The following is a 17,701-nucleotide window of genomic DNA, read 5'->3' on the forward strand; positions in this document are numbered from 1 at the left end:
AGCGTATTTAGGCACTGTAACGGCACTATAAACATCTGTATGAAGTAACTAACTTCTAGTTGCATTACGTCAGCCATAATGTGCTGCACCATATTGAGAAAAAAAAAAGTTGAGGAGATTGAACTGTCCCTTGCCTGTGTAAGAGTTGTCATTCATTATTTCAGTAATTAAAAACTATCAGAATTGTGACCTTCTGAACAAGTGAAGCATGAAGAGACAGCAGTGAAGCATGGCAGGGTTAATGTGATGCTCTTATCAATGTGAACAGCTCACATTTATGAGATACACGTTAGTTAAATGACTAGAAGCATATGCTTTGCTTTCTTTTAGAAATGGATTTTGTCTTTGCTACGTCTCAGTTTCATAAAAATGTATGTCGATGTTTTCTTAAATAGTTTAGTCCTGTGTTATACTTGTATTTTATATTTTTTCCTTGAGATCCAGGTGTTATGTTCCAAGAGCCCTTCTTATTACTTAAGCAAGAATGTGTGGAGCTAAACTGTTTTAGCGTTTACACATCGATATGTTCAAATATAACGTTAAAAGGAAAAAGCATATCAATCAAATGAGCCAATTTTTAACTTCAGAACAGGGACCATATACGATAAACAGTATTTGAAATGTATTTAACAGTGTTTACCTACTGCATAAAACACATGGTTAAAATACAACAATTTTAATTATGAGTGACAGTTTTATCAGACTGTGATTTGAGGAGTATGTCTTACTTCAGTATTGATTTAAGGTTTGGTCACAAAAGGCCTTTAAATATTACAGTAGTGGGATATGACATTATTTGAAGGTAGTATTGTCACAAATATTGTCATAAATATTGACGTGTTTTATAATATTGCTTTCTTGTATATAAATAAGTTTTGCTCGATCCTTAGAAGTCAGAAAATATTATTCATTTTGTTATAATATTCCAATATAATTGTATACTATTATTGCTTTTTTATAGTGAATAATTCTATTGCATTTTATATACAGAATGCAAATATACATGACAAAAACAAGGCTGTGTATGTATTTATAAAGGGCTATAAAATGTTTATGATGATGATCATGATTTTTATTACACAACAAATCATAACAAAATACTTATTCTAAATAAATAAAGAAAAAAAATAAAAGCTTATTTTTTACAACCTTTAGAAAAACTGTTTCAAGACTTTTGACCATTTGTGTTATGGCAGTCATAAGAAACACAAACTGTCAGGAGATTAAAATGAAAGTAAGAGGCACAGTAGGAACTGCAGCCTGATATTTTGCTCACAATAGTAGGTTGACTCCTGCCTGCATGATTTATGACCCTGTGCAAATGAATGAAATTAGTTTCAGTGCATTTCCTCTTTGTGTGAGCGATGTGGCTGAGGGAAACATTATCTCTTCCATTACTCCAACTCGCTCCTATAAGTGCAGGGGCTTTAGCGTTCCTTCTTACCATATCCTCAAACTCATCTGACTTTGCCACAGTGGACTGGCGGTGAGTGACCATCGCTGGTGTTTTGGCTGTGTAACTCTTGTGTTGTACAGGTAATGAGAGATCCGCAAGCTCTCCACTAATCTCTGAGCTCCTCCAGCCACTGCAGGTCAGCAGAGACAGGCCCGAGACACTGGTCACCAAATCCATCGTCCACTCCCAGAGCCTCTCCAGAAGCCCCCTGCCAACCAGCCCCTCAGAGGTGCATCCACTCATACACTGCCAATGGATACAATTCAGTTAACCTCCAAACACAAGGTCATCTATCTTTTAATCACCTCTTCTCCTTTAAAGGAGCAATCAGTCATGTTTTCTATAAAGTGCCAGAACCAGATTGCTTTATAGTCCCTGAATGAGCCATGTTTATATTTCATAGGAGTGGGCCCTCTGCATGGTGACGTCCGTGTTTGAGGCCCATATCATGGAAAATAATATCACAATATTCATTTATTATTAAAAATAGCCACATTTCCTGTACTAGAATGTCATCATCTTGTGACAGTAAGGTAAATATCTAAATTATTCTACAGTTAGAGTGTGACGTGGCCCAAGACAAACTCTTCTTTCATCATCTTAAATCCTGTCAGCCTGAGCCCAATGCAACTTTAATAATAATTTGTAACTTATAATTATTAATTTCCTGTTCATGCTTGGAAATTTGCATAGACGTGTTTAAACCGTGATCCTCCAGGGAAACAGGAAGAATGCAGGGCAAGAGATGAGGCATGATGGGAAGTGATGTGGGAAGAATATACTGACTGTATTCTGCTTCATTTGGGATTCACAAATCTACATCAGAATTGTAATGTTATGTGTTTGTAGTCAAACAAAGTAAAGCAAAATCATACATAATCTGCTTACAGTCTCTACAATTAGATATGAATGAGTAACCACATTCAGAACTTTGGCTAACAAGCATGAGTTAATCTGCTATGTGTGTGTGTGTGTATCTACACTTGACCTAAAAAAAAGCTCAAAAAAATTCAAACATTATATTTCGAAGTTGCTCAAATTCGGTAGACGAAATTCAGAAACCAAAATACGAGTTACAAAAAAATACGAGTTACAAAATATTCAGATACACATCCGGGTCACCAAGGATGAGGAATCGATTCATTTGGATTTTCTCTTTCACCTTAAATGCTGCACTAGTTGCATTCTGTCGCCGCTAGATGGCGAAATACGAACACAACTTCCACACCGTGGAAAAACTACACGTTTAGCTTCCTTCCGCGGATATTATCTCTTTATTTTCAGTGTCTCAAAAATCTGAAAGGCTCATTAAAGACACAATATAACAGACTATTGATATCCTGAAGATGAAGAAATTCTACGGGTTATGTGTTTTGTAATGGCCCTGTGAACATAGCGTGTGATTCTGAATATTTTCACTCGTATTTTGGTATCTGAATTTCGTCTACCGAATTTGAGCAACTTCGAAATATATTGTTTGAATAATATTTTTTTTATTTGAATTTATTAACCTTGAATAATAACAGTGAAAACGTGTTCTTAAAAAAAAAAAGAGCAATTATATTCAGACGCATAATTTCAGTGCAAAATCAGTTCAGATGCTGAACTTGAATATTTCAAAGTCTGATGAGACAGATTTGCTTCCATATCAGGACCACCACAGAGCAGGTATGATTTGGGTGGTGAATCCTTCTCAGCTAGTGATCGACTGATATATCGCCTGTTTTTGCATTTTTTACACAATGGATATTTAAACAATGCACACGGGCAAAGCTGTGGGCAGCTCCGTGATTCTGGCCGTTAGAGCGCCCCTTGCGTCCATTTTGCCATCGTACAGGCAGACGTCACTGAACGAACAAGTACAAGAGTACAAGCCTCCAACCTGTCGCTGCATGCCGTCTCATCAGAGAAAACGGTAAGAATTACTTCTCTTCAGCTCTCACTATTTGTTACTGGCTGCTCTTTGTAACATACACTCAATAATCTGCATCATAAACGACTGAGTTGATAGTTGTAACCTAGATACCCTCATTGGTCGCCGGCGCCTAAAAACATCACTCTACATATATCCAGCTTACTATTGTTATATCCGTCAGTATATCTTAAGTAACATAGGTCCAAAGTCTACAGTCAGTGTACCAAATTAAAGCTTAAAATTACCGCTTTTCATTGATTTAATCATTATATATATAATCCCACTCGATAAATAAGTATTTTGGTCGAAATATACCTTGCCAGGAAATTGTTGTTAAAAATATTAGTGATAATACAGATTTTCAGAATTTTCACGGCGCCATATGAGTCTATGTACATATCATACACCAATAGAACGGGCAAACTCTCTGAATTACGAGGATAAAAGCTAAAATGTAGGACTAAAGCGTTAAAACTGAAAGAACAAGATATTTTAAACTTCAGGTTTCTTCCTCCCCAATGACAAAACGGTAGATTCTCGAAGCCTGAAGAGCCCACACACAAAGTTACCTTAGATTGTCCCCTTCAAAACGAGACTAAATTTGAGTCTCTCCGTCAAACCGTTCGTGAGTATTCCTCGTGTTTGTGTCAAGAGTACTGGCCGAAAAAATAGTACACATTTTTAAAAAAATAATTACTGCCGCGTAGCTTAGGCTCCCGGCTTTCCAACGACGTGTCAATCAAGTCTGTAGACCAATCAGGGGCTGAGTTATGGCGATATGCACCCAAGGAGGCGGGACAAACGCGCAGCAGAGCATATGTTTTCAGACCCAGGCACCGCGCGAGAGACTCAAACGGTTCTGTTCGGCAGCCACAGGCTCCACAAACAATAATCAGGTCAATAAACATGTTTTAAAGCTTAGATTTCTTTTACAAGTTACATTTCCCCCCACTGAGGACACTTAAATGCAGCAGGTGTGTGGGGGAGGTTGCCTCGCTCTACAGCCAATCAGAGTGCAGCCCTCGCCTTTTAACACGTCAGACACTTAAAGGGACACTGTTTGTACTGTTTGGTGAGGGGTAAATGGCCACTTGGTGAGGGACAGGAGACGAGTTTCTTATAGAAAGTAAAGAAAAACACTAAGATGTTGACATTAGGTCTAGACATGATATATACACAGTATTTTTGCAGTAAAAGTAATCATTTTCCTTATGGAGCGCTTGGGGCCTAAAGAGACACTTGGAGAGGCCATCTGTCCACTGTCTGCTCCAGCATGAATAACTTCAAATCAGTACGAGATATCAACTCCAAATTTTACACGGTGAAAAAAGACACCTGGAGACACATGTTTTAAAAGGAAAAAAGTAATGGGACTCATAAACTCTTCAGTTTATAGTTACACATATATATTTTTTCAAAAGTAATAGAAGTTCCTAAAAGTTTTTTTTTTTTGGTTTTCGTAAGCTTTTGACCATTTCATATATATTTCAGGACCTCTAAATGGTTTCTTTTACAAATTTAAAGTGTTTTCTGTAAAAACAAATCATGATAATGCCTCTAGTTTATTTTCTGCCTGATGAATGGGAATATCGGCTTTACGTATCGGCCACTACAGCTGTTTAAATATCGCATCGGCCTTAAAAAAAAAATTCCTATCAGTCGATCACTACTCTCAGCTACTGTCTCTGACTTTGCATCTACAAGGTGGATCAAGGGCTAGATGTGTCTAACAGAGTGGACCGTGAGTTTACACTGTAATTAAAAACTCCAGCAGCACTGCTGTGTCTGATCCACTCATAAAACCATAACACGCATTAACACTTCACCGCCACGTCAGCGTCACTGTAGTGCTGAGAATGGTCCACCACCCAGATCATACCTGCTTTGTTGTGGTCCTGTGGGGGTCCATTGAAGAACAGGGTGAAAGGTGGAGAATAAAATATACAGGGCAACAAATGAACTTTTAAAAGTTCATTGTAGTTATAAAACTACAAAGTGCTCCTGTATGGTCAGTGGAACTCGGAAAAAAGGTGGTGGTCTTAATGTTATGGTTGATTGGTGTATAGAGATACAGGGAATGATCTCTAGATCTGTGGAACTAAAACATGCTATTTTAAAAAGAATCTGGTTAGTCAATAGCAGTCACGGTTGTCTTCTCTGTCTATAGATGGATGATGAGGTGAATCCAGCTCCCAGGTCCAAGGCTCGATACACCGGACAGGTCCGGCTGTGCACTGCCCGCTACAGGTAAGATTACAGTGATTGTACTGAATGGCTGGCTTGTGTTAATTCACCGAGAAGCTGTGTCTCATAGTGCTAATAATTGACACAATCTGGCCAGAGATTTGAAGACGCTAACTTTATTTCCTCTGTAATCGAGGGTACTAATCAAGATTATATTTGTTTCTACTGCACTAACAACCTCTTCTCTTCTAGGAAAGCTTAATGCTATATTACTGAGGATTTGATTACATTCAGCCTCATTAACATTAGTGTTGTATGCTACTGATGTTGGATCATTAGTTCTGGGTAACAAACATCACTCCACGATATTAAACGGTGCTCCATTACTCCAGAAAACACAATTCTAAAGCTCCACAAACCAGTTCAGCTTTATCCAACAAATATCTCTTTCTGTGGTCAGTTATAATCCGTATGATGGACCCAATGAGCATCCTGAGGCTGAGCTCCCTCTTGTTGCTGGGAAGTACCTCTATGTGTATGGAGATATGGATGATGATGGGTTCTATGAAGGTAAGTCCCGTTAAATTCTGATTTGTTTAACCCATATCTGAATAAAGGCACAACATTTGCTAAGAGTTAGAATATTTAATTAAACATGAAATTGAATAAGACCCTCTGAATCTTCCTTTACTTGTTTTTCAATATCCAAGATATCAGGTGGTCTGCTAACATACAGTATTACATACTTAGTTACGTTAAGTTTGTGTCCGTCTATAGTGTGCCGCAGATATCTTTTTTTCCCAAATGAATCATTAACAGATTATTTCGCAGATTGGCAGTGTTGCTAATTTGTCACTCGCCCTGCAGCTAGATGACCAAGTGAAGAAACCCTCTCGAAAGTGCACTTTCACTGAGTCACTTAGGCCCTTTTTTCATGCTTTCTTTGTACTAATTTTATGCTCTATTTTTAGCAGTTAACATTTACAGTAGGCATGGTTTAGAGCTGAAGCTGTAAATTGTTTCATCTTGTGACAGACATGATTAGTGTCAGCCCTGTGAGCTGCAGCAGCTTGTTTTAGATGGAGATCTAGGATAATATCTTGCAAATGTTTCCTGACTTGATAATATAATATAATATTAACTCCAGCATGTGCTCAGATGAAACACCATTTATGTAACATAATCTGAGGCATATGGGAGTGAGTCATTTGTTGAAGTAAAGGCTGTGGGCCAAATGTATGCATGAGTGCAGATGCAGTGCAAAATGTGCCTTGATGTGAGTGCAATAGGCACCCAGAGTGCTTCAGAATTTAACGTGTGATTTACAATTTGACTGCTAATCATGCAAACTGTACTCTACCGATGCAAAACACACCTGGATTTAAAAGGAGGCAAAACATGCGAAACCAGCTGCAGCGATTAACACAAATTTAATGAAATGTGTGGAATTCCTAATCAGCCACAGACGCTCAAATCCATATGTATGAGCAAGAGATGCACATTTTGCATTTTGCAAAATGCACACACACTGTATAGTTCTAGTTTTGTACAAAACACACCAGTAGAATGTGTCCAGTTTGTCCATGGTTTTGAAAAGCTACTTGTTTTGGTCCCTGTGAGACAGAACTTTGTTTCCTTTTGGATACAGGAGAGCTGCTGGATGGCCAGAGAGGCCTGGTCCCCTCCAACTTTGTGGAGTTTGTCCAGGACAAGGAGAAGCCATCTGTGGATGGGGCGGAGGAGCTGGGCCAGCTGGAGCATGGCTGTCTGAGTCTCACTACCATAGATGGTGGCATTTCTCTGGATAGTCTGAGCACTGACCTTGGCCCCTGCAGTAATGGAACTGGAGCACTCGATGCTGAGGAGCTGAGTGATGATATCGTGCCTTACCCAAGGAAGATCAACTTAATCAAACAGCTGGCCAGGAGTGTCATAATTGCTTGGGACCCACCTCTGGTTCCTCTGGGCTGGGGAAACATTAATGGGTACAATGTTTTAGTGGATGGCGAGGTTCGATCCACTGTGCCCTTTGGGGGCAGGACAAAACTGCTTCTGGAGAAGCTGGAACTTGCTGCCTGCACCTACCGTGTGTCAGTGCAGAGCGTAACTGACCGAGGACTCTCGGATGAGTTGCGCTGCACTATGTTGGTGGGCAGAAATGTCACCGTGGCCCCCACAGGCCTGCGTCTGGATGACATCTTGCGTGACTCTGCGGAGCTCTCTTGGCTTCCCAGCAACAGCAACTATTCCCACACCGTTTTCCTAGATGGAGTGGAACATGCAGTAGTGAAACCTTGCTGTTACAGACTGCGCTTCACCAACCTGAAGGCCACCACGGTATACAAGGTCAGAGTGCTGGCCAAACCTCATCAAGTCCCCTGGCACATGCCTCTGGAGCAGCGAGAGAAGAAAGAGGCTGGAGTGGAGTTCTGCACCCAGGCTGCAGGTCAGAAACATCTCTTAACTTGTGTCAATATTTCTGGTCTAGCAGATGCACAGTGTAGGAGTTTGAGAGTTTAGCGGTATTTCACAGCATGATCCAGTGTTTAACACCAACACCTTTCATGAGTATTGTGTCATTCCCATTTATAAATATCATTCAGAAAATTTATGTAGTATTCTGTAGTGCAACAGGTAGATCTAGTAAGGGTCACAGTTTTGCTCTCAGTGCCTCATTAAACTATGAAAGGTAATGGGAAGTGTTAAATCTGGTTGTACTGGCTCCTTCTAGCATTTGTGAAAGTTGTTATATAGCATTTTGTTCACAAGGATTACACGCTTTTAATACATCTCTGTCCTGAAGTACGTTGGAAAGTTCATATTACACTGTGGCCCAAAGTGCTTGATATGCCCAAGTGTGATTAAACTTAGTAAAGCCACACAAGCTGAAGAGAACTTTCTTGTACTATGATTTTCATTACGTAGCGCTCGGTGATGGTCTGTTCATTGCTGTATTTTTGTCATTTTCTGATGTGAAGCTGAGGTTGGCTTCTTAATGAATTTTCTGATTCACATTAAATGGTGTAGCAGTTACAGTAATTACAGTAATGAAGAATGAAGCCAACACTGGCCTTGTTGAAAATAATTTGTATATTATAGAGTTTGTTAATGTGAAAGCGTTATATCTAGAGTGTTTATTGATGCATTGCTGTACTGAGGTAGACATCTGTCCCTTATACCCTCAGCCAACCACAGTTACCGCAGTTAATCGGTAGCTCTCGATAGATTTCTCTCATCAACAAACCCTAAATGATTTTGGAAGTTCTTCACACCCGTGCACACGCTCTCAGCCGTGAAGATTTACTGTTCCATCTGAATGTCCATGTTGCTGCATGCTTGAGTTCCAATATTTCCTCTCTGCCTGGTGCATGCACTGAACCAAGAGGAACATTCTGTTCCAAACAGTGCTGATTCACTTAAGCTCAATGTGAAAGTGACTATGTTATGTGTCCCCTCCAGGGCCTCCTCTTCCGCCCCATGAGGTGCAAGTCCAGTGTGGTCAGGCTCCAGGGATTCTACAGGTCCGATGGAAGCCCCCACCGTTAACACCCTTGGGGACTTCCAATGGTGCAAACGTCATAGGCTACGCAGTGTGCACCAAGGGCCAGAGGGTGAGGGCATGAATCACAGCACAATAGTCATTCCCCGCCACGTTTACATAATGCATCCACACTGCACATCCATTCTGGAGGACCACGTAATCTTTCATTGGAAATTCTTGTTGAAAAAGTCTTCTCATTTAGAAAGTGCTATTGCCCTCTGCTGTGAAAGAAGAGTCATTACAACTTCTTAATTTGTACTTTTGGCTTTCGGGATCCATTTTTGAAAAGGGTATTTCTATTGTGACTCTTTCAGAGTTACACTTCCACAAAAATTACGTTTTTTTTTTTTTTTTTTTTTTTTTTTTTTTTTTTTTTTGTTGCAAGAACCATCATTAGGTTTGAGCTAAGTTCTTTAATCTCCCTATGGTACACATTCACTTGCACTTAATTCAGTTTATTTCAAAAGGTAGTTAGAAGTTTCAATAGATCATGCATTAAATTCCGGTGCGCAACCTTTTGTGGTGCTGTACAGTTGTGGAGTTTGTGAGACTTTTAAGCAAACTTCAGACTTATTCATTGTAAATGTGAAGGCTACACTGTGTTTCAGTGCAATCAGTCTATTTTGCTTGTAGCACATCAGATTCTTTGATTTTTCCGTTATGTCTAAGATATACCTATGCAGAACCATGCAACATGGTGAAATGTGACAAGTGGACACCTGGTGTTATACTCCTGCATTCCATTTACAAATATGGTTCTCTTAAAGGATCAATAATTTAAAGGCTTTCTAGGAAAACAAATCTGGTTCTTCCGGAACTTTTTATGAAACACTTGTTTTCAAGATCATATTATTCTGTTATTAACTCTAAATAGTCCAGGCTTGTTGCTGATGACTATTGAAATGTATTAATATGAATATGTATGTAGAACTACATATTCAATAAGATAATTACTTGTAGCCTAAAAAGCATTCACTTTACATTCTGTATGGACTGTTTTCATGTTTTTTATATATATATATATATATATATATATATATATATATATATATATAATCACATATACACATGGGTTAGACAATGAAACTGAAACACCTGTCATTTTAGTGTGGGAGGGTTCATGGCTAAATTGGAGCAGCCTGGTGGCCAATCTTCATTAATTACACATTGCACCAGTAAGACCATGTGACTCCAATGGTTCAAACATTGTGTCCTGAAGGCAGTGGCATGTATCAGGACGACAATGCACCAATACACACAGCAAGACTGGTGAAAGATTGGTTTGATGAACATGAAAGTGAAGTTGAACATCTCCCATGGCCTGCACAGTCACCAGATCTAAATATTATTGAGCCACTTTGGGGTGTTTTGGAGGAGCGAGTCAGGAAACGTTTTCCTCCACCAGCATCACGTAGTGACCTGGCCACTATCCTGCAAGAAGAATGGCTTAAAATCCCTCTGACCACTGTGCAGGACTTGTGTATGTCATTCCCAAGACGAACTGACGCTGTATTGGCCACAAAAGGAGGCCCTACACCGTACTAATAAATTATTGTGGTCTAAAACCAGGTGTTTCACTTTCATTGTCCAACCCCTGTGTGTATGTGTATATATATCTTATGCATTTAAGACCATATGAAAATTTTATTACTTATAGCTCTCTGAAAGGAACAGAGAGCTATAAGTTGTAACTAAACATCATGCTTATGTCATTGGGGTCTTAAAGCTCACTGTTCATTAAATACTCTAATTTATTTCATATTAGATATGAAATGAATGTGACTGAGAGTTTTGATGTATCATATCTAGCTAAAAGTGTGCACAGTGTAAGTTTAGACCTCATAACTTTGTTCACATACTGATATATTGTTTTTTGACTTATCACTGCTTTTAGATCGCTGAGGTGTTGTACCCACTGGCAGACTTTGCAACTGTGGAGCTGAACCGTCTCCAGTGTTTGGAAGCCCATGAGGTGGTAGTCAGGACTTTATCAGCACAAGGGGAGTCACAAGACTCTCATGTCGCAGTCATTCCTAACAACCTGCTTGTGCCTCTTTCTCAAGCTCTCCCTCCACCTCACCTCATCCAGTCTTTTTCTCCAAACCAACAGCCCCAGCCGCTTCCTCCACACCCTGCACTTCCACCATCAATTCATCCTCTTCCCCCTCTCACTGGACCACCACAACCACATGCCCACCTCCAGCCACTACCAGTTCATCCAAACCAGCCATCAGCTCATCTACAACCTCATCCCATGCCACATCCCAATCAACCATCTCCTCCACATCTGCAGCTTCTACCCCCTCACCCCTTTCCCCAGCCTCAACCCACGATCCCAATTCCTCAACCCACCATTCCAATGCCCCAACCTCATATCCCCCAACTGGCTCTTCCCCAGCCCCAGAGACCACTAAGTGCCAGAGAGCTGGAAACCAAAGAGCAGGGAACAGGCTTGCTCCACCCTGCTGGGGGTCTGCCACAGCCATGGGATCCTGTTTGTTCTCCACACGGACATACACTGGAAGCCCCACCCTGCCCCAACCGCCGCTCACCCTCACCACAAAGAATTCTCCCCCAGCCCAGAGGCACGCTCATCCCTGACAACATGGCCAAGGCCATTGCCCGAGAAGCTGCCCAGCGAGTTGCTGCAGAGAATGTAAAGGTGAGTGTTCTCTGAGAAACTTCCAGCTGTACTTTGCTTAACATACACTACCTTTCAAAATTTGTAATCAACAATTCCTTTACTATAAAACCACTTTGGTTACAAAGATATGTATAAAAGCATCGTAGTATATACGTTATCTGTGTACAATGAACAGAGCAGACGTTAAAAAGGTTTGTAAAATACAACATAAAGCTGCTGTTTTGAAAATATGCTGCAAAAGCATATATAAAGACGGACCATTAAAATCAAGTGGCAGCAACTATAACTTTATAGAATGATACTCATAAAATCACCCATTTATGAATGGCGTAAACCATTGAAGCCAATGATTTTTCAAATGCTGAATGCTGTTTCCAGTTATGGATTTTTGTAATTATAGACACAGTTAATTTAGATGATAATCGACTGGCTAGTAATTGCACTTAAATAGGCCACTGGATTTGAGGGTTAGATTTGAAATTGAGCATTCAGTTGCCATTCTTCTAAATATAATGATCGCCTTATTAATATAAGAAGTGCTTTAAAATTTTGAATGGCTATGTGTACCTTTTCTGAGTGCTAAGACATTATGTAGGGACTTGATTAGAAATTACTACGCATTATACTACAGCAGATGTGCTTATTGAAGTCTCTGAAAGTATTTTGCCATATCTAGATGGAGAGGAGAAGTCAGGGCTTTCACTCTCAGAACTCAGATGAGGAGGAGGATGAGGAAAGCTATCAGTCCCGCAGAAGAGGAGCATCTGTGGATGACTTCCTCAGGGGCTCTGAGCTGGGCAGGCAGGTACGGGAGTTTGGGGGGGGGGGGGGTGGCACCAATCAATATGATTTAGCTAGAGACTACTAACAACGTCAGAACTGAATTAATAGGTTGTATGCTGCTTGTTTGTTTGTTTGTTTGTGTTTGTTTTTTTTGGGGGCGCTGTATTCTAAACAGATTGTCTTTGCCTCAGTCCCACTATAGTCACAGCGAAGAGTACCAGACAGAAAGCAGCCGGGGTTCAGACCTGTCTGACATCATGGAGGAGGATGAGGAGGAGCTGTACTCAGAGATGCAGCTAGAGGAAGGACGACGGCGCAACTCGCACAATGCTCTTAAGGTGGGATTAGATATACCTGTCCATCATAACAATAAAGCACAGTCTATGTCGTAAGGGTAAGAGAGTCTTCATAGTCACTTTATGTGAGTATAAACATTTTGTGGGCAGCCGTCTGAAAGGAGCAAACCATATATTTACAGACTTACATTGAAGGCAGTAAGTGAGTAGTGTACAAAGTTTCAGTGTTGATATTTACAATGTCAATTTTACGTAAATGGCAAAATAACAGTAAAAGTTACAATCAATGAGATGTTATGGAAGCCACAACTTGTGGAAAGACACTATTTCCCAGTCTGCTGGTCCTTGTGTGGATAGCGCTGTATGACTTACCAGAAGGCAGTACATTGAAGAGGCAGTAACCAGGATGTGTTGTGTCCTTGCTGAGGCAACTAACCTTTAGTAGGCTGGAATAGACACTGTCCAGGTTGGGGAGGTCAGTCCCAGTGATCCGTTCTGATGTCCTGGCCATGTGATGTAGATCCGTCCTCTCTGAGGCTGTGCAGTTGGAGTACCACACAATTATGCTTTGGGAGATAATGCCCTCAGTGGTGCTGTGTAGTATTTGCCAGGAGCTATTTTGGAAGCTGAGCCATTTTTTTTAGATTCTTAAAAAGGTGCAGCATTTATTGATACCATGTTAGGTGTAAGTCTACGGGGATATCAAGGAACTCCACACTCTCCACCCATTCTAATGCTTCCCCAGATATGTGGAGGTGTTGTCTTTTTGTTCTTTTAAGGTCCACCATGATTTCTTTGTCTTGAAAGTGTTAAGTACTAAGTCATTAACTTTGCAACATCCACTGGGACATTGCACCTCATTCTTGTATGCACTGTTATAAGGTTCTATTTCTGTTAATGTTATTATACAGTGTAGGTGGTGTCTAAGCAGATTTCTTTATGAGAAAAAGTATAGGCAGTCATATAGGCAGTGACCTTGTGCTACACAAACAGGCTGTCAGCCTGATGCATTTTGATTATTCAGTGATAATACAAGGATGTTATTAAGTCAAAAGTACAAACAATGCTTAAATTAATTTATCAGCAATTTTATCAGTATCAGCTTATACACTGTTAGAAAATATCATTTTCACTGGTCCATTGGAGAGCTCAAGGTGTGAGCTATTTTATATAGATGGCGTATAAGCACATTTCTGTATGAGAACTAGTATGTTTTAAGTAATGGCCTCCTTTGTGTCTTATGCTACAGACAAATTTTCTGAGCGTGATGCATTATGTTTATTCAGTGACACTTTTATTTAGTGAGGTTTATTAGTCAAAACACAAATAATGTACTTGCTACAAGCAAGCTATCATTCCTGTGTCATCAAATGATGATGATGCATGAAAGATATATATATATATAATAGCTACTCAAACTGAAGACTAAAACTATAAAACCCAATTACCTTCCACATTTACCAAAGCTTACTGGTTTGCAGGGGATATGTTGATGAAGTGACCGGTAATATTCTATCAGCTTAGTCATATGATATCAGTGTGATGTAAATTAGCTGGCATGTTGCCTTATTTATAAAGTACTATCTTGTAGTGTCTTGTTGGCATTGATAAATGCTAAATGTTTCCATTAAAATTGCAGCTCTTTTGATTTGAAAACTGAAATTTGAAAACTCTTTCAAATTGCAAGTTTGATATAAAAACAATTAATTTTCCAGCCATAGATTTATCAAATTCAGGATTTTCAAACAGATAATAAGTTGGAGATTCCAGGTGGGCTCTGGACCCACCGTGACCCTGAACGTCATAAGCAGTTACAGACAATGATTGAATGAATGATTAGTTGAACGACGTATGACTGATTGCTCTACAAGGGACCACACTCTTCAGAATTGTAGATCTTCAGGTGTAGGGTTGGTGACAAGTTGTTTAAAGATGTAAGGGTGGCTGGCCGTGGCATTTAGGTCTTACTCACCAAGCTAAGTTTGATGAGAAGAAGCATACTACAGCCTGTTGATACGTGTGCATTACGTAGGTCGGTGGGAATACTTCTTCTGGACGGATGGATCGTGACTCAGCTCGGAGGCCAGGTCATGGAGGTCCTCAGCCCCAGAGAAGACCCCTCATGGTGCCCTCTATTGGTAGGTGAACTCCCCATTCAAACATGGAGCATATGTTCCTTGTGCACCCTTAAATGTCCTGCTCAACATTTCATCATAGATGTTAGGATGTGAGAACCTCTGTGAACTACTCACCCTTGTGTCCAAACCATTTTCATGTTTTGTCAGCTTTTTAAAGAACTTCACATGATACAGTTCCTGCAGGTCTGAAAACGCTGCCACCATTATTTATCACAACTTTAAAGTCATACTTATTAGAAACTCCTATTTCTTCAAATCACATGCACCTGCACAGTTCTGCACAAGACCCTGTAAGACTGGGATGACTGATTAGGCCAATGCAGCGGAGGGTGGTGTAGCTTGTGCATGGTAACAGCTGTTTGATTGGTGTTTCCCTCAGAAATAACCACTGAGAGTAACAGTGAGGGGAACCTCTCTCCGGTCATGGAGGATGTTTACTATGGCAGTGTAGCGCGCCACAAGACATGGTCCTCACGGAGGCACAGGGGCCACAGGCCTCCCTATGGTACGTGTTCTTCTAAAGCACAGTCAGTGCGAGCCGAGACAGAGGAAAGAGAAAGAAGTGTTCTGGGACGAAATGCCATTACGAGCCTTGAATTGAAACGCATGAGCCACTGGACTGCACCGATGGAGGCTTGTGCTGAGGCGCAGTGATTCACTCTAGCTGTAAGATGGTTGTCCACTGTAGCAGACTGTTTGCTTACTGCTCAGAGAATGTTCCTAACCCTTTGCACTGACCTGCCATGAGTTGCCTGCTAAACCCCTCCCTTTTTCAATGTGATCGCACCCATAATTTTTACTCTGTGCATGATTGGGTGGTAAAAGTTAAGGGTGGTGCCTTACACTAAATGCGGTTTGCTAGTTGATCCATGAGAAGAATTTGCCTCTGCCAAACTGGTATTAGCATATTGAAATTCAATGCTTTCTTTTTGCCAGATGTAGATCCATTCCGCAATGCATATTGGGCACATTTGCCTTTTCCTCTTTGGCACGGCTCAGTAAATGCGATAAGATCGAAAGAAAACAGGTGCAACTTTATCCAGGACTAATCATGCTCATCTGATTGGTCTCCCTCCGGTCCAGCTTACTGCATGGTTACTGTAGCCCAGTCTGTGTTTGTACTGTTTGTTGTGTCTGTCTAGTTCTCAGTGAGGCACATATTTGGCTTGCTGCTCGTCTGTGATATGTTGCCATATGGGTGCACTCCCCCGCACACACTCCATACCCATTTCATAACAGCGTGTATGGTTTGTCTGTTAACTCACTCAAAAAGCAAGTAGTGATGAAATAGATGAAATCAACTGAGCACTTTGCAAGTTTGTTTAGCGGCGTGTAAAGCACTAATAGTTCATTGATCTGAACTATTGCATGGTCATTTGAACGAATTCAAATGACTTCACTTTAAATGATGGTATATGAGTTGTACGTAACTTAATGCGTGGTTACTCAGAAAGGGTTTTTTTGGAAAGACTACACGGGTGCTTCATAACACATGCATAAGCACTGAATGACAATAATGATACTAATGACACATCGATTGATATTTTCAGTAATTTATAAATGTGTGTTAGTAACTGCAAGTGCAACATATAATATTTTGATGTAAAATCCCTGTATGCACTTGTGCCCTATTTGTTACACTTTTATGAAACATTTCCCAAGATCACAGAGCATTTATAGGAATGATTTTGATGTCGTCGGACTAAAGTGTTACTAATATTTATTATTTTGGCTTATGTATTATGTACATACTGACAGACTATACACAAGTGTTTAGACGCTTTACAGCCAGTTCATATTTGTAATATAACACCACACTGGACATTTGTCTGTACTTATGATTAGTTACCCTCTATAACACCCCCTCTCAGTGTGTTCTTCCATTATTCAGTGCTTAAGTATGTATCATGAAGTCATGAAGGAAGCCTTCAGTGTTATCAGTTTGTCACACAGCTGAAAAAGCTCTCAATCACTGTATAGATGTTTGAGTTGTCAGTCTTGTGTCTGCCCTGTTGTAGATGGTTATAGGGAACGTGGCCGGCGTTCCCCACCGTACTATGATGAATCGGAGCCTGAAGACCCTTTCCGAATCTTCGTAGCATTGTTTGACTACGACCCTCTCTCCATGTCCCCGAACCCGGACGCAGCAGATGAGGAGCTTCCTTTTAAAGAAGGACAGATTATCAAGGTACGATAGAGGCCAGGAGCCATATGGCAGCTGCCAGTGGTGGAGGATATAATTTTCATTTGTTGGGACTGAGGATTTGTATGAATGGATTTAAACTAATAATGTTTGACCGTGAGGTCAGGTTCTATCTCTGTCTGTCGGTCCTTACCTCTCTCTCTCTGTATCTCAGGTGTACGGGGACAAGGACACTGATGGGTTTTATCGGGGGGAGATCCGTGGCCGTTCTGGCCTCATTCCGTGTAATATGGTGTCAGAGATTCGAGCTGAAGATGAAGAAACTATGGATCAGTTAATGAAGCAGGGCTTTTTGCCACTCAATACTCCTGTGGACAGAATAGGTACTGCTTCATCTCTATAATCTCGCATGCAGAAGAACATTTATGTATAGGTTTTGCTTCCTGTACAAAAATAAGAATGTGAAATTGCCCCTTTTCTATAGCCTTGCTGAGTTCTGTTCAAATCATTTACCATGGGGATATGGCATTTTACAATACAAAGAATATATATAATACATAGTATGTTAGTTCCTCAAAAGATATGTGAGAATTTATTCACA

General features: G+C 40.4%; 1 protein-coding gene across 2 annotated transcripts in view; it reads left to right on the forward strand.

Moving 5' to 3' along the window:
- Positions 1 to 17,701, forward strand: part of rimbp2a (RIMS binding protein 2a) — a 67,085-nt gene that overhangs the window by 41,899 nt on the left and 7,485 nt on the right. For both annotated transcript variants that reach the window (XM_066645102.1, XM_066645101.1), the window contains 11 exons: positions 1,537 to 1,685; positions 5,539 to 5,618; positions 6,016 to 6,125; positions 7,204 to 8,001; positions 9,015 to 9,166; positions 10,991 to 11,758; positions 12,417 to 12,545; positions 12,715 to 12,861; positions 14,852 to 14,957; positions 16,976 to 17,145; positions 17,315 to 17,483. In XM_066645102.1, the coding sequence (XP_066501199.1) occupies positions 1,537 to 1,685; positions 5,539 to 5,618; positions 6,016 to 6,125; positions 7,204 to 8,001; positions 9,015 to 9,166; positions 10,991 to 11,758; positions 12,417 to 12,545; positions 12,715 to 12,861; positions 14,852 to 14,957; positions 16,976 to 17,145; positions 17,315 to 17,483 (2,778 nt within the window). The remainder of the gene's footprint in view (positions 1 to 1,536; positions 1,686 to 5,538; positions 5,619 to 6,015; positions 6,126 to 7,203; positions 8,002 to 9,014; positions 9,167 to 10,990; positions 11,759 to 12,416; positions 12,546 to 12,714; positions 12,862 to 14,851; positions 14,958 to 16,975; positions 17,146 to 17,314; positions 17,484 to 17,701) is intronic.

This window comes from Hoplias malabaricus, chromosome 15, assembly GCF_029633855.1.
Source record: "Hoplias malabaricus isolate fHopMal1 chromosome 15, fHopMal1.hap1, whole genome shotgun sequence".
NCBI classification, from domain to species: domain Eukaryota; kingdom Metazoa; phylum Chordata; class Actinopteri; order Characiformes; family Erythrinidae; genus Hoplias; species Hoplias malabaricus.